This window comes from Saccostrea cucullata, unplaced genomic scaffold, assembly GCF_032062105.1.
Source record: "Saccostrea cucullata isolate Sc308-1 unplaced genomic scaffold, CSIRO_AGI_Scuc_v1 ctg954, whole genome shotgun sequence".
Taxonomy (NCBI): domain Eukaryota; kingdom Metazoa; phylum Mollusca; class Bivalvia; order Ostreida; family Ostreidae; genus Saccostrea; species Saccostrea cuccullata.
In genome coordinates, this window is record NW_026923524.1 from 101,581 (window position 1) to 124,532 (window position 22,952).

At 32.3% G+C, this 22,952-nt stretch overlaps 1 protein-coding gene and 2 non-coding genes across 3 annotated transcripts; all 3 read left to right on the forward strand.

The window, feature by feature from the left end:
• The first annotated feature begins 11,320 nt into the window (after positions 1 to 11,320).
• On the forward strand, positions 11,321 to 21,551 carry LOC134264231 (phospholipid phosphatase 3-like). Its single transcript, XM_062746530.1, has 6 exons — positions 11,321 to 11,636; positions 14,518 to 14,672; positions 17,667 to 17,884; positions 18,197 to 18,317; positions 19,084 to 19,260; positions 20,875 to 21,551. Exons 1-6 carry the CDS (start codon positions 11,537 to 11,539, stop codon positions 21,118 to 21,120), a joined length of 1,017 nt encoding a protein of 338 aa, XP_062602514.1. The 5' UTR covers positions 11,321 to 11,536; the 3' UTR covers positions 21,121 to 21,551.
• Positions 16,119 to 16,257, forward strand: LOC134264237 (U4 spliceosomal RNA). The gene has a single exon (XR_009991477.1). It is a non-coding gene; the product is annotated as a U4 spliceosomal RNA (small nuclear RNA).
• Positions 17,269 to 17,407, forward strand: LOC134264236 (U4 spliceosomal RNA). Its single transcript, XR_009991476.1, has one exon. It is a non-coding gene; the product is annotated as a U4 spliceosomal RNA (small nuclear RNA).
• Positions 21,552 to 22,952: the final 1,401 nt, after the last annotated feature.

Genomic DNA, 22,952 nt, shown 5'->3' on the forward strand with positions numbered 1-22,952 from the left:
ACTCGGATCTGTGATTTTGGATATTGCATATCATAGGCTTTTTAAACCCGCACGTTTTGCGGAAGAAAATGCAGCTAAAACAATCCGTCTTTTCCTTAAACTTCAATATGCCAATAAAGGAATTGATGCGGTTAATATAAGTAATATTCTTAATCACAAAAAGGTCCAGTCTTGTATTCCACCATATTTCAAGTTAAAGACTACACCTTGTATTCCTACAAATACATATCGACCATTGCTTCCAAACTTTTCAATTACATAAAAACTTTACATGGCCTAGATACAGAGCATCTGAAACAAAATCCCCCATCGTGTTCATGTTCTTCTTCACCCTATAACTATAGTCCTCCTGGACACGTTATTACAGGTGACGTAAATGTAGTTAATAATGAGGACCTTAGATCACTTATTTTAAAAGGTCTTAAATATAGGGAACCCCGATTCTTCAACTGGTCTCAGAATTTCATTAATACATGTTTTATGGATTCTGTTGAAAATTACGCCAGACGATGGGTCAGATATGAAAAAGAAGACGTTGATACCTTCTCAGAATGGATTAAATGTATCATTTACTTACCTGGTCATTGGTCATTTGCAAAACTATTTTGTTAAAAAAGGTTCTGATTGCACACACAATTACTCTGAAGTTGACATCAAGAAGATGCTTGTGTTTCTGATTGAAAATATCTGTGTGATTTTTGGAGACCAGGTCTTCCAACAATCTATTGGAATTCCCATGGGAACCAATTGCGGTCCGTTATTAGCAGACCTATTTTTGTATTCATATGAAGCAGAATTTATGCAAAATCTTATGCGTGAAAAGAAGAAAACACTTGCTGTAGCCTTCAACTCGACCTTCAGATATATCGACGACGTATTTTCAATTAACAATGGTAATTTCCATTCCTACGTCGATACGATATATCCAGGAGAGCTTGAGATAAAAGATTCCCCAAAGTCTGACACATCTCTTTCATACTTGGAAATTTTACTTGAAAAGACGATAATGGTAACCTAACAACCAAGTTACATGATAAACGTGACGACTTTAACTTTTCTATCGTCAACTTCCCTTACTTATGCAGCAATATACCTTCATCACCTGCATACGGAGTGTATATATCTCAGTTGATTCGATACGCAAGAGCATGCTCTACGTATGAACAATTTCTAAAACGAGGTAAATTATTGACAAGCAAGTTGATGAAACAAGAATATCAGTAGTCTCGTTTAAAGTCATCATTTCGTAAGTTCTATGGTCGATACAATGACTTTGTCAGCAAAATTATTAATACAATTTATCATTGAGTCAAATGCTGACTGACGTTTTTCATACCAATTGTTAGTCCATTATTTATACCCTGAATTGATACACTGATTTTTCCGTTATTTCACGATCATGACAATGAGCACACGGCAGGTGTGACCGGTCAGCAAGTGATGCTCACTCCTCCATGGCACCTGACCCCACCTCTGATGTTCGGAGGTCCGTGTTTGCTCTGCTCCTATTGTGTATTGTTTTATGGACTTTGATATTGATTACTGTTCGTTATTTCCATATCCTCCTTCTTTAAATCACCTCAACACATCTTGAGTTGTCGAACTTTTCTTGTTTAAGAATTTAAATGGTTAGTCATTAATTTGATGAGTGCATTGAAATCATACAAAAATAAGTTTTTTTAAAAACTTTCTCTGAAGATGAAAATATTGCAGCTGAGTGCAGTATGTTACCTTTTGATGTAATTGTTATCTTATGAAATACTTTTGTACTGCACAAAACACCACATTGCAAGAACACTTCACTCATCATCAATTACAATGAAACGATTGAGGGGCTCATGAGTCTTTTTACTGGGTAAAATTTGCTTACAAAACTAATAAACTAAAAACTAAAAGTTATTCAAACATAATATCAAATACATTTCATCGTTTTGAAACAGATATTGTTTTGTTCTTGATCGTGGAATAATCAATATTACGGATTAATCGTTGTACTAACCTATTTTTTTTTTATATCGTGACAGCTTTGTACGTAATCTTACAAGCTTGTTTATTTCCCAGAAGACTGCAATCTGTTGATCAAAGGCTGGGAAATCTTTTATTCACCTCTTAATCAGTTGCTAATTTCAAAGCCTAAACTGTTTATGTGTCTTTTAAAAGTTTACTTTAAGAGCTCTTAGGAGATTTTGTTTTTAACTGTTGGGTTTATATGTGCGAGCAAAAAAATTGTATGCATTTACTTTTAAATTCATCTATATTCAAAAGTTTGGGTGGTCAATAACTATCAGTATGTGTATTGTATGCATTGCACATATCCTTTAAAGTTTTATCTGTGTATGATGTCAATTATATATGTGTAAAAATATCCATGAGAATCGGCAGACAATAGAGCTTATATTCCCCAAAAGAGAAATTACAGTGTCTTTCACTAATTTGACAATTTTCACTTGTTAATGATTGCATGAATAATTTAAATTAGTCATTTTCTTATTCACAATTGCAAATTATGAATCAAAATGTAACACAACAGTGTAGTTATTCTAAGATATGGTTATACAAACGGAATACTTAAAATTAATTTTTTTTACTAATGGCAAAATGTATTTTTCAGGCATTATGTTATAAAGTTTGAACTAATTTAATGATTACTTTTCTGGACTATTTTATCTATCTTTTCAGAGAGAGAGAGAGAGAGATTTGTTTTTATTCAAAATATCCTTCTATTTGTTTAGCCTGAGTATTGGGCGTATGGAATCTTACAAATGCGATGTTTTTATTTTATTTCAAGATTTTTTTTTGTAATATCCATAAAATATGGTTTTTATAATTGAAAATTGCATTAATTTTTATACAGATGTGTATGCATTACGAACAACTTATTTTGATGTACATTTTAAAATTAGACATAAAAATGACGCCTTTATCAGAAAATGAACATGTTAAAATAAATATATAAACAAACAAATTCAGATATCTCCCTTTAGACTTCAAATTTTGGAGCAATGTCATTAAAGAGATAAAAAGGAGTTCAATTACAAATCGTTCATGATGAATGATTAAACATAAGAAATATTAAGAAATAAATCAAATTGATCTGAAAATCGTTATCTCTAGACACACGAAACTGTACGGTTTATAGAATTGATAAGAAATAAATATCTCCCAACGTACGCACGTCAAAACCACAAAAAAGCAAAACCCCTTTCTCTTTGCACGTGAATCTCGTTTCAACCGACATGCATCAATACTGCCGATCACAGCATTGGTCGTTTTTATCGTTTCAATTTTATCTTATTAAAACTTATCGTTTTTGATAACAGTGCGGTTGATTACGTCATATTCACCACTGCTATGATTATATCGTTTCTTTCAAATATAATTGTTCTGTCATAAAATAATGTGGGAAACACGCGTAGCTTGAAGTCGAGCGGTACAGGTTCTTTACGGTGCAACCATGAATGAGGATTTGTAAGGATTAGAAAGAAAATTTCAAATCAGATATCCAAGCTTTCCAAGTGCAAAACATTCATAGAGGCAACGAATTTAATGTGGTAAATTAACTGGTGTATATGCTCATTGTCTTCAAGCACTGCTCTAGGTTGCAACAGAGTATTTCTTGTTATGTATACCATGCTGTATGAGTTGTATTCTTAGAGTCAAAGTCAACAAAGAGACCACAAGAGGGAAACTTATCAAAGTCATTTTCGCTTATTTCTTCATTTGATTCTAATAAACCAAATTTTAGTTTTTATTCACTTTGAAAAACATAGAGCGCTACTAGTTAGTGTGCTATAGTATCTGAGTTATCTGATACCAGTATGTAAATCTGCTTGCGCTCTGTGGTTTCTTTAAGAAAATGTGTCTTAAATGCCTTCCCTATAACACTAGTGTATTGCTACCTCTTTCTTAAATATCAACACTCATTTTGTAACAGGAATGATGACAATGAAATAGAGAAGCAACGAACGGTGATCAAGCTCAGAAGTTTAATTAATGAAACAATACAAATTGGAAGCCAACACATATGGACATCGTGGATACCATGGAGGAGTGAATATCCACTGTTGACCATTCACACTCGCCGTTGGCTCCTTATGATCAAACAAAGGGGAAAATCTGTGAAGTAAAAGGTGTGTGAATAATTTTAAATGACTTGTATTAAAATCTGACGTCAACATTTGACGCAATTATAGATGGTATTTGTTGACGAGGTCATTGTTTCACCCAAAGCATTTATGAAAAGCTTACTTTAATCGAGGCTATTGACATCCTTGCATGTTGATCACACAAGTACTCTAAATATGATTTTAAAAAGGTGTTCGAGTTTCTGATTGACAACATCTACGTGGTTCTTTTAAATCTGGTCTTCCAACAATCTACTGGAATTCCCATGGCAAACAAGTTGATGAAACAAGAATATCAGCAGTCTCGTTTAAAGTCATCATTTCATAAGTTTTGTGGTCGATTCAATGACCTTGTCAGCAAAATTAGTACAATTTATCATTAAGTCAAATGCTGACTGACTTTTTCATACTGATTGTTAGTCCACTGATTACACACTGAATTGTCCACGATTTTTTTTCGTTATTTCGATCATGACAAGGAGCACAGGGCGGTTGTGACTGCTCGGCAAGGGATGCTCACTCCTCCATGGCACCTGATGCCATCTCTGATGTTTTGGAGGTCCGTGTCTGCTCCGCTCCAATTTTATAATGTTTTATGGACTTTTGAGCTCGAATAAATCGTTACATAAAAAAAGGAAGTTGATAGATAAAATGTCACGTTGATCATTAATTATCAACTTACCATATTAACATCTTTTTCTAGTAAAATATCATTTACAGAACAGATGTGTCAGACTATGCGAAATCTTCAAATCTTCAAAAATGTTCAAATGGATATACCTATTTAATGAATGAATATTGTTAGTTGATAAAAAGTCATCGATCTATACCTAATCTAATGTTGACTTGAAGGCCAAGCAAGAAACACCTTTTTTTAATATGTAGAATTTCTTGAATAATTTCTGCTTCATAGGTCTGCTAAAACGGGGGAAAATTCGGTACCATTTGGAATTCTGATAGTTGTTGGAAAACTTGATCTCCAAAAATTACATAATATGTTGTCAAACATATATTTAATTCATCCTTTTGAAATCAACTTTGGAGTGCTTGTGTGCAATTGGAATGATTTAAACAAGATAATTTTGCAATGATATGTTAAGAAGATTTACGAGTTCCACTTTTATTGAAGAAACAGGTGTCTATAATAACAATTTAAAGTTTAGAGTTAAATATATCCTGAGAAATCGAAAAGTCGTGCATTTTGATGGGTTTTTTAAAAATCTAATTACAAGGGTTTTGGCATAAGCGTCGGATGCAAATTGATTGATTGATTGATTGTATGTTGTTTAATGTCCCTCTTGTAATGTTTTAATTTTTCACTCATATGGAGACGCCACCACTTGAATTTTTGGTGGAGGGCTACAAATTTTGTCCATGTGCTCGGCACTCATGGGCCTTTGAGCAGTGAAATCTTTTTATGTGCCAGCAAATACTGTTAATTGATAAAAAACATGGGGCCTCGGTTTATACGGCCTCATCCAAAGGACCAGTCTCTACGTCCCAGTGGGATTTGACTCCTTACTTCGTGAACTCTTGTTGGAAAACTTGATCTCCAACCACTGCGCCACGCAAACGAATCTCATGCAAATTGAAAGTGGGGTGTTAATGTGAAAGTGGGATTGGAGATAATTTGCAATGACATGCTAAGACCAACAAAAAAGGTAAACAACCCAATCTTTAATGCCTGTAAATTGAAGTATATATTTGAGAAAAAAAGCCGTGAAAGTCGTGCATTTTTTTTATGCTTTTTGTTATTTTTTTTTATCTAATTACATGTACAAATTACAAGAGTTTTATTATCATTTTTTTATTACACCATTCTAAAAGGATATCCTTAAGCAAGGGCAATAATGAGGCTGTTTGTTTGAATTTATATTAGACAGAGGTAAATATTTAATAGAATCCATGTTGTAAAGTTTACCTTCATAAAAAAAATTAAAATTTAAAACATGATATATACATATATTTAATGACATTAACGTTTTACATTATAAAAATAATAACAAATACATGTAGTACTTGTAAAGCATTTGGTGTAAAAAAAAAGTGTCATCAATGACATGTTGGTAATGTCTCAATATATAATTTTAAAGTTATGATTCTATTTCAAAGCTTTGTTTAAAAGATACAGATCCACGGGATTTTAAATCCTTGGACAAGCTTCAGAATCCTTCTAATCAAGTGACATGAGCACACTGACACCACATTCTTTTGGGTGCCAACTTTGGCACTGATTGTTGAATACATAGTAATTTAAGGTTCCTTTTAACATAGTATTATTTCATCAAAAATCAATCAGTGCTGGACTTGCATGTCACTAGTCGTGCCACTATCACAAAATTACAGTTCCATTATATTTTCTGAAGCCTATTGCCTCCCAGAAATGGGAGAAAAAGGTTTCTCGAGGTAGCAGAAGGCCTAGTTTTGACATATTACCCATCATTTTAAATTGAGGGAACAATACATGTAAAATTCCTCTAAAGTAATTATCAAAGAGATGCACCGATAAAATAAGTTTCTGATGAGTTTGAATGTACTGGTTACAATGAAAGAATGTGAAGCGTTTAACTGAACTAGCTACCGTAATCTTTTAAGACTATGGATAATATTAAGAACTTTTATGCACTTTAAACAAATATCGGTAAGAGGCTTGAACATCCCTGTACTTACACTCTTGTATTGCCCACAATACAGTTTCCTCTTTGTTAAAGTTGCTACTGGTACTAAAAATAAGTTTGAACTTCCTCAATTAAACAACGTCGAATTTGATAGCTGAATTTCATGTGACATAACGTTTTTTTCTTACCAGAATTGTCAGTTTGAATTTAATGAAGTCATTTTGTACCTGAACTTTACTGACATGGCAGACCATACACACCTCGTGTATCCTTTTGTCAATGTTCTACTGCACTCAGTTACATGCCTGAGTAACAGCAAATTATCAATACATATGATATTTCAATTACCTGGTAACCACACCGTGTAGGTGAGATTTATTGTTTTGACATATGGGTTGGTTTCAGCATACGTTTGTTTCCGGTTTATTGCCTGAATAAAGTTTAAATTAGAAAAATCTGAACTGTGATCCAAAAAAGGTGGGAAAAGTTACCTTTTTCATTTTTTTTCTAAATTTCGTTAAAGCTTATTTCAAATTGACAAATGAACTTTAAAGTAAGTTAAAAGTCGTAAAATAGGAGACTTGATTTACAGTTTGAACACAATGTTTACACAGATTGACAATGACAGCCATTCCCTATTTAGAATTATGTGTCACCAAAAATCATGTCACTTGTCAAAAATCAGCTGATTTTGTTTATTTCTTTTTTATAACAGAAAACCACGTCAATAGTTTTTCATTGAGAAATTACAAAGTATAATTCAACCCCACACAAGTTTTCAAAATTCAAATGATTATTTCAAGGCTTTTGTTTAATAATAAGCTGTACTTTGTAATTTTTTTTTATAGAAATTGGAATAAATTAATTTTTTCAGGTGAGCGTTAACGAATTAAATATTCTGTTTATTATACAACAACAGGTGCAATATTTGCATGAAAGAAACTTTTTGTCCTACAAATTAAACGGAGATACATGTACGAAAGCTTTAATATAGCTATCTTGAATATCTTATTTCTCTTTCAACGTAAATTACAGAGCTTAAAATACTAGACCACCTGTTTTAGGAATCGTTGGATGCTCAAAATAAGCATACATTTATGCATTCTAGAGAAAATGGAGATTTTTTCCCCATTTTTTCTTCAGTTTCTTCAGTTTGCTGAAACAAGAATATAAGCAGTCTCGTTTAAAGTCATCATTTCAAAAGTTCTATGGTTGATACAATGACCTTGTCAGCAAATTACAGTTTATCTTTAAGTCAAATGCTGACTGACATTTTTCATACTAATTGTTAGGCCATTATATACACACTGAATAGATAGCTTTCCTATTTCGCCTTGGAGTTATCCCCTTGGCCACCATCTTGACAGAGGTCGACAGAGTTGTGAATTTTCCTCTCTGACCAACCAGGGACCTATATACTAATACAGTATATAGGTCCCTGGACCAACCAACTTTAAATATGCATGCAAGAAATATATGAGGAAAAATATTTACAATATTGAAATTATGAATAAAAAAGTCTATAACAAATGTATATTCACAACAAAACCAGTATTATCTTCACCTCAGTGGCCAGTTTATAACAAATTGAACTTGGTTGAATAATGAAGGGATCTATGAATGTTGCCCTACAATATGGTGGTCATGGAGAAATGACTCTTGCTTAAATCGCATTGATGGAAAACCATCTAATGTTGATGGATTTTTCAATTATTTCCCGATTATGACAAAGAGCACACGGCGGATGTGACCGGTTGGCAGGGGATGCTCACTCCTTCGTGGCATCTGATCCCACCTCTGATGTTTTGGAGGCCAATGTTTGCTCTGCTTCTATCTTGTATTGTTTAATGAACTCTTGAGTTTGATAACTGTTCGTCATCTCCACATATTTCATAAAATTATTCGCGGTTTTAGATGAGAATAACATACTTAGTAAATAAATGCACATCTACATATTTATTCAGGGAAGACTTTGCTGTAATTGCATAAGATTTCTTTCTTGCAGCTGAATAAAGAAAAAACAGCTCTCCTGCTTTACCTCGTATGTGTAGAGAACTACGGTAACACATCAAAAATCAGCTAATGCACGAATAATTAAACATTACATCATGTTTATTTTATAGATAAAATGACTTTGTGCTGAATAAACTTCATTTATTTTGTTTATATTTATATTCAGTCAGCAATAAGCCCGGCTAAAAATGCAAAAAAAATATCTGTAATTGAACCTGAGGAATCCATGGTTATTCTAGAAAATGACTTTGTGCTGAATAAACTTCAATTTTGTTTATATTTATATTATTTTCAAAACCACTTTAAAACAGAATTTCTAACCCTACGAAGAAAACCATTATTTGTTTTACATTAAAGTCAATGACTTAATCTATTAAATTAACAAAGAACGATTTAAAAGGGTTAAAAGGTGATACTTGAGAAATATACATAGATAAAAATTCGCAGACATTCTGCTTTATCTAACTACTCTGGCGCTAAGGTGTAAAATTTTTAACGTTGTTTCGTTCTAGGTTATCGGAAAAAGGGCTGCGTAAACAGTAATAATCAATATTAACGCAGCTCTGTGTTTGCGAAATGTTTTATAATGGTCTTTTTAAAGTGTCTTTCTTTAATTACTTCTGATTCACGTGCAGTGCTGTGAGGTATAATCATTTTATATGAAACTATACATATCGATATCACAGCATGTGTGTCTCTTCTTTCTGCAGCAAAAATTGTCAATGTTCTTGCATTTTATTTCTTACATCATTTACTTTTAATAAATGAAATATTACACTTTTATATGATGTTATTTTATTTTATTTATTTATTTATTTATTTTTTTTTTTTTTTTTTTTTGCATGCTTTTAACAAAAAACAAACCCAGTCGTTCGGCAGGAGAACTAAGGAGCATATTGTTTATCGATTTTGCTTGATTGCATCACTTCCGTGAAGTAATCCAAGATCTGATTGTTTACCGGATTAGAAGAGGTAACGGAAGTGGTACTACTTTCTAACCTCAACCATTTTGCCAAAATTCTTCGGGGGAAAAAGCAGACTCAAGTATTCTATCATGGGGGCAAAAACAGAATTCAAATTGGCAAGATATATGAATCAAAAAATTAAATAAAATTTATTAATGTTCTGCTTTTGAGAACACATGTATATAATTAAAAACTTGGATGCGCTCCATGTTTTAATATAATTTTATCTCAAAGATTCCGCAGCAGTATCTTTAGTAATCGGCAACAGGGGAATAGAGTCAGGATTGGCTGGTAGTCTTTGCTTGAGTAAATGAAACAAACACTGACCCCACTGGGCTCACATAGTTTGAGAGCTTTACTATCTTTTTGAAGATACCTTTAATCAGATTAACAAATCTTTGCAAGGTTTCTTTCCAAGGCTCTTTAGATTCTCATAGATTGGAGGATGAAGAAAAACGTACTATCATAGAAGTAATTTTCAGTAATACTCAGAATGGTTTGATCCTAAGAAGTATTGAATGCATCCCTTTCGTTGGAATCTTGGTCAAGAATTTTTAACTCTAAAAATATTTAAATGTAATATAGTTTATATGTGCAATTAAATATACTTCAAAATCTCGTCTGCATCTCTGAATTTTTTTTTTATAGATTGATCGATTAGATGCTAAATCATTCAAAATTTTAGTCTGTAAAAGTTGTCAATGTCATCATTTCTAGAGCACATTTTTCCATTTCTATGCTTCTTAAAAGGTGCAATAATTGTTGGATTGAGCAAACAAGACACACTCGCATACTGGGGTGACCTAAGTGCAAAATCATTCCGATAAGACCTCATCAATTGTCCTTCACAGGAATTCGGTCATCCTTTTCCTATATACAGGACACTTATTTTTTGCTCCTGTATGGATCTATTCCTTAGAAGGTAAGAATGCTGCAACCTTCGTAGGAGCTTCAGATTTTTAGTTTTCATGTGACATTGGTACATAAATTTTCTAAATTTTGTTTCATTGATGTTGTCATAAAAGCATTCTAAAACCTTTTGTACATGCATTTTTACTTTCGAAACAATTTAAAATACGCTTTTCAAAGCCTCAGAAAATTAAGAAGACAATTACAGAATCTGCTACTTAAAATTTTATTAAATCACAGTTCTAATGGCAAAACTCTAACAGATATCTTTAACGCAAACAATATTAAACCTTTCAAATTTGACTTTATTTCTCTCACGAAAAGGAGTCGAGGAAAATATTTTCAGAAGTAAATATTTTTCTAAGAAATTTTTGTAATTGGCAAAGGACCAAGATAACAGGTTTTCCGGTCAGTATACATTAATTTTATTATCAGATTTTAGTGTTCGACATTAAAATCCTGACTTCGTCGCCCTTGCAGGTAGGGAACAGAAAGGTGTGTTTCTGATTTTCAAGACCATAGTCTAGCGTAACAGATTGATTGTTGATAAAAACAGTAGAAAAACAAACCCCCTCTACGTTTCTGATTCAATAAAATGATAAACCTTGATGTTTACGCCTCTTAAGTAAATATAATAATTATTTCAATGAGCAAATACTGTCGTGAAACTTTATGTTTTTGAAATTCATTGCAGGCGGAGCTTGTGGGCTTTACTATTATTAACATACATTCGATGTTAACGGATTTACATGAGCATCTAACTACGACCTTGACGTCACAGCAAAACGGAAGGTTAACCATGACCGCGCGATGACTATATAAAAGTGTTTCCTCCTCATCAAACATGAAAGATCGCATCATTCAGCAGACGACAACGGATTTACAGAAATAATATATGTAGGAAAAGATGACACGAGACACAGACGACAATCGAAAGTGTAGAGAAGAGAAAGGGAGATTAAGAATAATCATTCAAATTTTAGTGGATTTAATTTTACTGTTAGCAGGTAATTATTTGTTGTTAAATCAAATTTTAACCATTAATGTAAGGTACGTGTTATAATCTAGGGCAAATTAACAGATAAAAATTTTATACATGTATTGTTTGAATAGGTTTCATGTGGCGATAATAGTATATGGCCTGTCATTTTTTTTTAAAAATTGTATATACGTAATATTGTTTTAAATGAAACTGGCATTTGCAGCTGTCAGAAAATGGCAGAATGTGATCTGTGATCTACAAAAAACATGATGAACAAAAACTCGTTGAAAGCTTTCGCCATCAATTTTTATCGATAATTTTTGTTTAAAGAAGAAAATCAGTAGTTTTTATCGACCACACGTGCTAGTAATTGATAATGATATAACAGCGGCAAGCGTTTAGAAGTTTTAATTGCTTTTATTTTACCTATTAAAGTCTGCATCTCCTTTTTACCGTTTCAAAAGTCAAATGATTATTTTAAAGTAATTGTATAATATTTGAATAATGAATAAATGCATTGAAACTAGAATGAATTCGTTTTTGGGTTGATATTCCTGGGCTTACAAATGAATTACCGATGTTTTCATTACAATGATGTATGGGGGAAACTAGGTAAACAAGCACAGGAGAGACAAGGTTCCCATGTTAATGAATGCATTTAGTGCACGTGGATCTTCATTAGCATTACACGCTAATTACTGTTAATTAAAACAACGTTCTTAAAGCACGATTGTCTGAAGTTAGTTCAAAATCCAGCTAAAATTTCTACAGATGTATGGAAAGATTTTATGTAAACAGGGATGTTGTACGTAAACTAATTTTTTATTTTTACAATCAGGAAACCTAAATAAACACGTCTCTGAGTAAATATAAGTACGCACTTCAATTACATGAATCATAACAAATATGTGCACATATATTTTCATGTGATTTAATTAAGCTACTAAAAACTATATCTTTTCTTCCTTAAAATCTAGTTTTAATAGGTCATACGTTAAAAAGGGAACTGTTCTATTTTTTCGAGATAAAGAGCATGAAATTTAACTGAAATCTTAAGATTCGTAATTGTGTATGCACAAACATAAGTATTGTAATTTATACAAGTACGCTTTGGTGATTATAAAGTCACATCAACCAATGCCCACCTGTGGATGTCATTTGTTTTATGAATGATATATGATTTTGTATAGCTCTCTGCATGGGTTTACCACAATGTTAATAGTTTATGTCATAAAAATGAATGATACACATGCAAAGAAAATCTTAATAATATCTATAGCTATGGAATCCTTAAATCATCATTTTCCATGGTTAAGCAGATTATCTGCTGAGTTTTTATCTATTTCATCTAAGTCAAAATATGTTAATATATTTTCTTAATTATTTTAGCGTGCAAAGCCATGTATCTATTTCAAATTTTGAAAAAAAATTAGTGAGGTTAGCATTATCAGATATTTTCACGGTGAAATATTTCAGAATTCATATCAGGCTCTTTTTAAACATTCTGCTGTTATCTTTTTCAAGTGAACGATATTGACAATTCATGCAAATTTTAATTATTGTTTTCGAGTACCCAACCTCAGTCACACGATGGAGTGCACTCGAGAGTCAATATGCTTCATTTGAATTACGAAATATGATTTTTGTTGGTGTGTCTTGAATCATAAATAACGCGATTAAGGTTCGTGTTAAATCAAAATCAAAATTCATACTGCGGAAATTCAACAGGAAACATCATTTAAAAACATGAAAAAAAAGTTACCATCAAAATTCTTGTAATTTTGCTAAAGAAACGTAAAAGATAAATGATACAAAAAGTAATTTCATGTAAAAATAGAAAAAAGGGTAATGTGGAAAGACACACAATCAAACAAATGTATTTGTGGTCAGAATGAGGATGTATATAATTTTTTCTTTGTTTGTAAAAGATATGCAAGAGCAAGAAATAATCTTTTTGACAAACTTTTTTTAACTAGACGAATCGATTCTAATAGACACACATCTGTTGTTATGGGGTACTGACACTCTATCTTATGATATGAACTGTCTTATATTTTCAGCAGTTCATAAATTTATCAATGAATCTGGAAGATTTGATTAACATTTCAATTTATTTATATTATTTGTCAATATTATACACTTTATTATGTTATTATTATGACAACTGTACTAACTGCATCAACTTTACTAACACCAGGAGAAGAACTTGTAAGTTGCAAGAACTTGTTTCTGACCCTTTTGTGTTAAACAATAAAATATGTTCAAATCAAATCAAACAAAGTATTTTTTGCTGATGTCATTTTCTGAACAGCTTTGTTTAATGGGTAGTATGATTTCTAAATTCTCTTAAACCATGATTTTTTTTTTCTTTACATGCACATATATCAATATTGATTTGCTCTTTTAAAAATAAAAGAACTTAAGTTATAACTTGAGAACTAAAATCACATCTAACCTCCATAATCATCCTAATTCCCTTTGGGTATCATTCAATGATATATATTGTACACCTTGTAGGTAAACATTATTTCCAAATTTATGACATTCAAGTGTAATTAAGTATTGACTTCTCCAAGCAGGTATCAATATAATAGGGAGACCCCTTGCAATTTTTATAAGGAATATTTTTATAATAATTTATATGAAAATGTGATTGTCTACAGAATTGAAAAATCTTTAGACAATCACATTTTCATTTTTAGAACAAGAATTAGAATAAAGTTTGATAATATCTACATGTATTATAACTTCTATAAATATGTGTAAGCAAAGATTCCATCAATATAAACAGTATAATAAAGTTTGAGCATTTTTCAAGCAGTTCTTTTAAAAATTAAAGAATGATTTAAGGTGACATTCTTGCATTTTAATATAATTTAAAGAATTAAGGTGGTATTTCCTTGCAGTGGGAGTTCCGGTTATTGTGTCCTACAATGGAGGCATTCCGCCATTCAAGCGTGGTTTTTTCTGTGACGACAATTCCATCAAGTACCCGTATGTCGAGGACACCATTTCCGATGCTGTACTTATGGGTGTTGGATTCACAATGGCGTTTATTCTGGTAAGAACACAGCCTGAAGCACGTAAAGCCTCTTTAGTACGCTGACGTTAAAAACTAAAAGGGTTTGTTGAGATTTTTATCAGAGATTAAAGTGGCCACACTTAATTTCAATCTGAATTTCCGTTCAAACTGTTCTGTGTAAATATCTTTCTGCACGTTTGAAAACCACAGCTTCTTCATGTATGCTTCATACACTTCAATATTCGGAAGCGATTCAATTCTATTGGGTGCCAATTAAATGCACTTTTTGCAATGTCTGGAAAAGAAATCGAGTGTTATAGAGAGCGAATTTCTAGGAGGTATGTGCTTGAAAATTCTTAATTTTGTTATCCTCTGTAGATAAACTCTCCTTGCTTATGACTTTACAAATATTCTGGATGAAGATTAAATAGTAATTAACCAAGGTAAAAAAGACCATTTGTGAAGGAGTTTTTAAAAAAAATATGCCAGAACTTCTAACTGGGATAGAAAATATAAAAAAAAGTATCTGGTACGATGTTCAGATAAAAAAAATATTGTATCCTCTCTCAGAAAAAAGCACTAACTCTGTTTTAATACTTTCTTCAATTTCATATTGAAGGTAAACATTTTTAAAATGTATATATTTTATTTACAAATAGATTCATAAAACTGATAGATATTTGTTATCAGTTAGTTACATGCATGCATTACGTCGCCGATTCGAATTCAACTACGGGACTTGTAGACCGGTCCTTTGGATGAAACCGTAACCAAGGTCCCGTGTCCCAGCTGGCACGAAAATGATCCCTCACTACTCAATGGTCTTAAGTGTCGGATATAGGACAATATTCGCAGCTCTCCACCGGCAAATAGTGACATCTCCATATGAGTGAAATACTGTCGATCGAGAGGGCAGAGGCACGTTAAATAACATACAAACAAACGTACATATACATATCTTGATAAGTATAAATTTTTAGCTTGGGTATTCCGATGTGTCTCAAGGATAAAAGTGACTTTAGGAGTATATATTCTAAAGTCAAAATCAAGTGAATCCCTTACCCTAACCTTAACCCCGAATTATAAAATTAATAGTTATAGGAAAATCTAGATGTAACTGTGTGTATTTTGTCAAACGACTGTTTAAATCTGACGCATAGGTGAGTTATCTGTTAGACTAAGTATACTTTCGTTAAGAACTGTCCAAAAAATAGATAATTGTACTCTAGATATCTGAAAGTGTTATTCCCCTTATCAAGTTACAGTCACTTTTAATGGATTCAGTGGTTCTTCGAGGCAGAAGAACAGAAAAAAATTACATTGAAATCATTCGATAATTTTTATTACAAAGCACATTATTTCGTACTGATGATGCAAAGACAATTTTTCGTGTGATTATTTATATAACATTTAAGAATACTTTCTGCACACTACAAAATACTGTTCAAACAAAAATATTTAAAGAACTAGAATCAGTTTCACATTAGCTTTGCGCAGTGGCGGTACCATAGCCAATGAGGTTCATCCGAGGCGTGGTTATTGCTAGTTGAAAACTATACCCAATACCCCGCGCAGTGGTCTGAAACATGACCGCTAGCGCAATTTTTGAACGCTCCTACGGGGGCAATTTAACATTTAAGGAAGACAACTTTCATTCTTGTCATATATGTTAAAATTGTTTAACGAGTTTTTTTCTGGGTAACGTGATTTCTGTAAATATCCGTGATGGTTTCTTTAATTTTAAATTTTACTCAATTCCAACAATTTTTTTAAATAATAAAATACAATAGGCCTTGGAAGGTAGCATAAATTAAAAATCTTTTTCGAACCAAAAAATAGAAAACTGCATTATCAGTTTTTATCATGAACTTGATATCTGTATACGGAAGGATTGTTATCCGTTACAGAGAACCGAATCACGATCGGCAGGGGATGCTTACTCTCCATGGCACCTGATCCCACCTCATATGTTTTAGAGGTCCGTGTTAGCTCTGCCCCTGATTTGTATGGTTTGATAGGCTTTTGATCTTGAATGCCATTCCTTATATTGATTAATATATACATATATATATATATATATATATATATATATATTTTTTTTTTTTATTTTGCTTGAAATATAGATTTTGATGCATGTAAAATTTAATATTCATTTTAGGGAAATAAATTTTGAGCTTGAATATTCCCTGATTTCCGTGTCCTATATGTACATGTATCTCAAGGATTAAAGTGTCTAGGTTCAGATCAAATGTAAAAAGTTTGAGGAATCTACTCGAAACATTTTTTTGGCAAGCAACTGATTATATTTAACACATATAGGTGAGTTCTCTATCACTATATTTTGCTGATAACTGCCCAAAAGAAATTGAATGGGTTTCTATTTCTTCGAAAGTGTTATTTCCCTTATCATTTACATGTTCTATAAATAGTTTTCTATGCTTTTCGGACCAAAATTTTATGTTTATAGATGTTGCTTACATTCAACAAATTTTATCAATACACATTATTTCGCATTGATGATTCAGATAAAGTATTTTCTTTGAGATCTTTTTATCAATATGAAGGAAAACTTCTACACACTACAAGGTGTTGATTAAAGGAAGATATATAAAGACCTAAAGCCAGTATAAAAGTTAGCTTTGCGCAGTGGCGGTACCATAGCCAATGAGGTTCATCCGAGGCGTGGTTATTGCTAGTTGAAAACTATACCCAATACCCCGCGCAGTGGCCTGAAACATGGCCGCTAGCGCAATTTTTGAACGCTCCTACGGGGGCAATGCAAAAAAATGTAAAATGGTAGAAAACAAACTTTCTTTCATCACTGAATTAAGACTTTAAACAAACATTTGTCTTTTCTACAAGTGTAAATTGTCTTCATTGTTATACTAAATCAAAGGATACTCAGATTATAAATTGGTAACTTTAATTAAAAATCTGTAATACATATATACTAGATCTTGCCTTACCTTACGCAGATAAATCCTGATTTGCATTTTTGCATGTGATCTAAAACTCCATGTGTTCTCTTTTCAGGTTATTCTTGTTGAAGTACCCAGATACCTGTCATCTCGGCTGCCATTGACGAAATCTCAAGAATTCGTAATCTGTATCAAGTCTATATGTGTGTCCCTATTTGGGATCGCCATCACAATGGGATTTGTGCAGTCTTTGAAGTATTCTGTTGGTGCACTAAGACCGCATTTTCTAGATGTCTGTAAACCTAACCATTCTGCATTTAACTGCACTCAGGGGTGAGCTTATGTTTAATTTAAATTCCTTTTTTTAGAAACAAACTGGTCAATTTGTGCTTAAATCATAACATTTTAAACTGCTGCATACAGAATAATCTGGCTAAAGAGAAATAATTACGAATTTTTCTTAAATTATCCAAAGAAATAATTTTGAAAAATTTAAGAAAATTCAGAAATTAATTCTCTTTGGCCAGGTTATGTATGAAGCAGTTTAAAATGTTATGATTTAATTTTTCTTTTCATTAATGGTGCTAAAATTTTCCAAGTATCAAACACATGTAAAATATTATCTTATTTCTTTTTTCTCTCCAGATATATCACTCAGTATACCTGTACGGAGACAAAATTTAGTGACTCCATTCTACGACGGAGTAGGACCTCGTTCCCTTCCGGTCACACAGCATTCTCCATGTATATAGCCGTGTACTTATCTGTAAGTCTATACCGCAGTATAGGACACAATCAACTGTTAAATTCAAAATATACATGTATATGCAATATAATACTATTCCACAGACATCATGTAAAACTTTCATGAATATATTTATTTAGATATTGTATTAATGTAATCCGTGTGACTTTTAAGGCTATTTTTTTAGGGGGTGGGGTTCAGTTTGGATTTTGTTGATTTTTTCTTTTTTCTTTTCTTTTTTTTTTTTTTGGGGGGTGGGGCATTTTATGATAGAGCATGAACAATATCCAGTATCGGCAAAAAATGCACGCGGAGGCAGTATCTTAAACATTGTTGAATCTAACACGTACTTAAAACACTTGACACTTGATGGAATGTGACACAGTTTGACATAGTATCATTTGAATCCTCCTTTTTAACCTTACTTTACTTCAATGGAATTAGTTTAATATGTGTTATATAAACTCCTCCTGTTAAGCATTTTGTTGAGGGTTGACTTGTCATCGCAAATATTTGACTTTGATACTGACATGCTGTACTTTGTTCATGTACGGGGCATGATTCGTATTTAAGTGGAATTTTTTCTCTTGCGCATATAGATCTATTGGGATTCTTATTTATATGTTCCTGGACAAATGAGTTAACTTGTTTATCCCATTTATAAATATTTTGTTCATGAGTAACATTTATAAAATCTCTCTTTGATAAACCTCATGTCACATAGTGTGTTTTACTAAAATTGTGCATTTGAAAAATATATGATATATTTTACATTTCTTCCCAACAGCTATACTTTGAGGTTCGATGTTACTTTTGGTTTTCCCGCGCTTTGAAGCCTCTTCTTCAACTCTGCTTCTTTTTGTTCTCCATCCTGGTTTCAGTGACCCGTGTCCAGGATCACAAGCATCACCCTCATGACGTCATAGCTGGTTCAATTTTAGGCATCGTCATTGGACTTTTTGTGGTAAGCACGCAAATACAATCTTCATGATATATGATAAGCACTCGTCATATTAAAAAATGATGTTAAAATACTAGTCTAAGGTACAATTCATGTAAAGTTTACCTCCAACTCAAAAAATATAAAGTTTAGTATGATCAAATGACCTTGGCACGTTCGAAGCTTGCTAAACCACAGAGTGCCTCGCAGACACCTTAAGGAGATTATCAGTCTGAGGTAGATTATAGGCTTCTTCCATCTAATGATGTGGAAAGTCTGTGTGATTAACTTGGTGTTATTGTCCGTGTATTGCTGGATTCAGGGATTGTTTTTTGTGTTTTTACTTCCAGGAAATTAATTTTATCTTTAGAAGGATACTTGATATACTAGCAGTCTGCAAAGAGTACCCCCATCCAATACATGTAGAATTAAATTAATTTCAAAAAATGACGAAGCAAAAGAAAACGATATTAGCATTGAATACCTTATTAATAAATTTTTTGGTCACTCTCATTCAAAATTAAATTTATTTGAAACTTCCTTGTGCAACAGGTGTAAAATGTTGTACATTTCGTCGGGCTTTTCTGTTATCCAGCATCAATATGGCATGATAGGAAAGCTTATTTGCCTTCATCTGTGGGTTAAAAAAGGATGGTGATGAAGACAAATGGTTTTTAGAAGCTATACAGATGTTTTCTCGCGTTTGAAGAAACCTAATTACAAAGATATAAACACGTTACAGCTGATCGACGGGCGCATGTGCGCGCTAAAATATTCCCTTCAAAACTGCTGAAGCTAGGTCTTATTTTTAGAAATTTTCTTGCATCAAATTGCAAAAGTTTTCGAGTAAAGAAAATATTTGTAAAAACGTGTTTTCAGATCTTATTTTGACTTTTTGTTACTGTCAGTTACAGCTAATGTATGTCAAAAAATGTTGTCATTGCTTTTAAAGAAAATGAAAAATAACAGTGGTTGTGTGATAATGCATCTATCTTGACATTTTAGCATAAACAGTTTTCTTTGATTCAGCATATATCTGATTCAAAGTTTATCTTTAAAATGTTTCGCGATGAAAGCTGTTACTAACTTAAAGGCATTCATCTTTAAATACATTCATTTATTACATCGCCTTTCACATGCAGGTTTCATATGCATATATCATTTTTTAGTTTTTAAACTATTTTAAACTAATTTTATTATATAACAAAATAAAAATAGGCTAATCTAAGATCAGGAACCTATAATTCATAGAAAGTCCGGAAATCTTCAACTTAAGATACAATTTATCTTATATATAATAATCTTATATGTTCGTATGTAACATACTCATATTCTAGAGAGGGGTTTATATCCTCTTAATGTAAAGAGATCTCAAAAATCCTAAGTTCAAGATATTATAATCTTTAAGGTTAATATCCGCATGAACGTGTGCAAAATCGTCTTTTTTTCTCCAAGAATTAACAATCGAAAGATGTTACATTATGTTGCTTAAGTTTTATGGTTTCATGTCTTCCTTTCGCCGCAATGGTCTTCATCTTTGTCTGGAATTCAGATTAATTATTAAAGATTTATCACTTATCGTAGCTTTTTGTGTATTGAAGACATATAAATTCCTTAATTCTTTCTCTTTCTTTACAGTTCAAAACTCTTGGAGAAAAAGCTGCAAGGTCGCGAGAGATCGGCTTGTTTGCACCATTTCTCAAAAAACAAGATTCAACATCCGAACCAAGAACTCCAACACCTTTACTTCAACATGATAGAACCGCGTTTCTGAGATTAGAAAGCCAGAAAAGCATTTGCAATGGCAACTATGGATTTTCAAATTCTCCTTCAAGTCCTTCAATAACAACAGAAATAGTGGGGAGAGATGGACTTCCGGTCTGAATCAATCTTACATCCGGTCTAAATCAATCTACTAGCAAGATGAACTCTAACCGATGTAACATGATTGTCTGGTAGCAACCGTTGCTTCCTCTGAACTTACTGGAGACAATGTGCAAAAAGATAAAGGTTGACAGACATTTCAGATGCCTACTGGTTCGGGTGAACCTATAATTGCTTATACGGTTCGTAATCCGAATTTACTTGGCAGGACATTAATTTTATGTGGGCACACTTACAGTATATTAAAATACAGTTATGAGTTTTTCCGTCCATAAGTAAATCCATGCAGGGCTTTATTACATGTTTAATGTGAAATATTAAATAAGTATGAAAAACTACACCTGTACAACATTACAGAAGCTGTATACGAATTTATGTGCGAATTTGTACATTTTGCTTGTTGTGACGAATAAATAAAGAGTGTTAATTGATATGGGTTGTTCAAATGAAGAAAAATATTTCGTATATTACACAGTCTCTGTACATGATAATCAGAAGTTTCCTGATGTTCTCTGTATTGGATATTTCTAATTTTTAAATAACGGTTGTACATTGCAAGAATAAGCTTTCAATAAACAAAGGCGGATCCAGGGCCGGCGCCCTTCGTTTGAAATTTTTGTATGTAAATCTTAATATATGTCCATTATCCTAAAATCAAGGAAAAACCCCCCCCCCCCCCCCCCCCCCGTTTGAAATTTTTGTATGTAAAACTTATATGTCCATTATCCTAAATTAAAGGGAAAAAACATTTTTTATTTGTAAGAACTTGTCAGTTTCAGAGATATAGAAAAATTGTGTTTGTTAAAAAAATTCTTTTCACAAGTGTTGTAAACATAATAATACTAGATTGGAACGTAAAATGATTTTGTATTGGCCAGTATCCCGAAGATGTCCAAAATTTGGACTTTAATTTATTTATGAAGTCATTTAGCTTACAAAAGATTATTATTGATTAAATCTGTCAGAAATATTGCAGCAGGACATTGGAAATCAAAAGTTTACCACAATTTTTCAATAAATTATAACGCATACCTTACATATTTTTATATTATTTTTTTTCTATATATTTTAAGCTTCACTGGTCGTAAACTAGAATGGTTATCGTGTTATTTTAAGGTGTCCGTTTAATGTACATTTCTTTCCGGAGTGTTGTACAGTAACCCTATTCATTGAAACTTGTATACAAGTGTATACAGTAAAACCTTTTAATCCGAATATTGTATAACCCGCCATCTTGTGTAATATTTGTAAACTTAATGTGCCTTGCAGCAAATTCAATTGTTTTAAGTCATATCTAATCCGGAATGTTTTTAATACAGCCAATTTCTTTGGAACCAATGTTGTTCGGATTAGACAAATTCTTAAAAAAAAACTGCAATAAATTTTGTGAGATCTGAATTGCCTTCTGCACAAAAGCGATGGAAAAATAATTATATCGCATTAAACCCATTTGATAAATGCAGAAGGTTTCGATCACAGGGGTCGGTAATATTTTATACCTACTGAAAGGTCTTGTCGCAATGAAAAGTCAGAAGACACATATATAGAAAGTCTATCCTATGAAAGCCCTAGCACCAACTGCTCAACAAAAGATATAATACATGGTTAAAGTGTGATAATTTCTTGTGAAGTTTCAAGGTCAAACTCTAAGATCAAGGTCAAGAGTCAAATTTTGTGGTACCCAAAGAAAGCGGGTTTTATCATAAGGAATACGCCTGTGAAATATGAAAGCAATATTCCCACCCATTCAAAAGTTATGAGCAAAGTTTTTGCGGACAAACAGACAGATGGACAGAGGCAATAGTATGTACTTCCGAATCTTTGATTACGGG

Excerpts from the sequence above, each read along its gene's own strand:
- LOC134264231 (XM_062746530.1), top strand. The coding sequence starts at position 11,537 with ATGACACGAGACACAGACGACAATCGAAAGTGTAGAGAAGAGAAAGGG. Across the intron at positions 11,637-14,517 it reads TTTAATTTTACTGTTAGCAG|TGGGAGTTCCGGTTATTGTG; the intron begins GTAATTATTTGT and ends ATTTCCTTGCAG. Across the intron at positions 17,885-18,196 it reads GCATTTAACTGCACTCAGGG|ATATATCACTCAGTATACCT; the intron begins GTGAGCTTATGT and ends TTTTCTCTCCAG.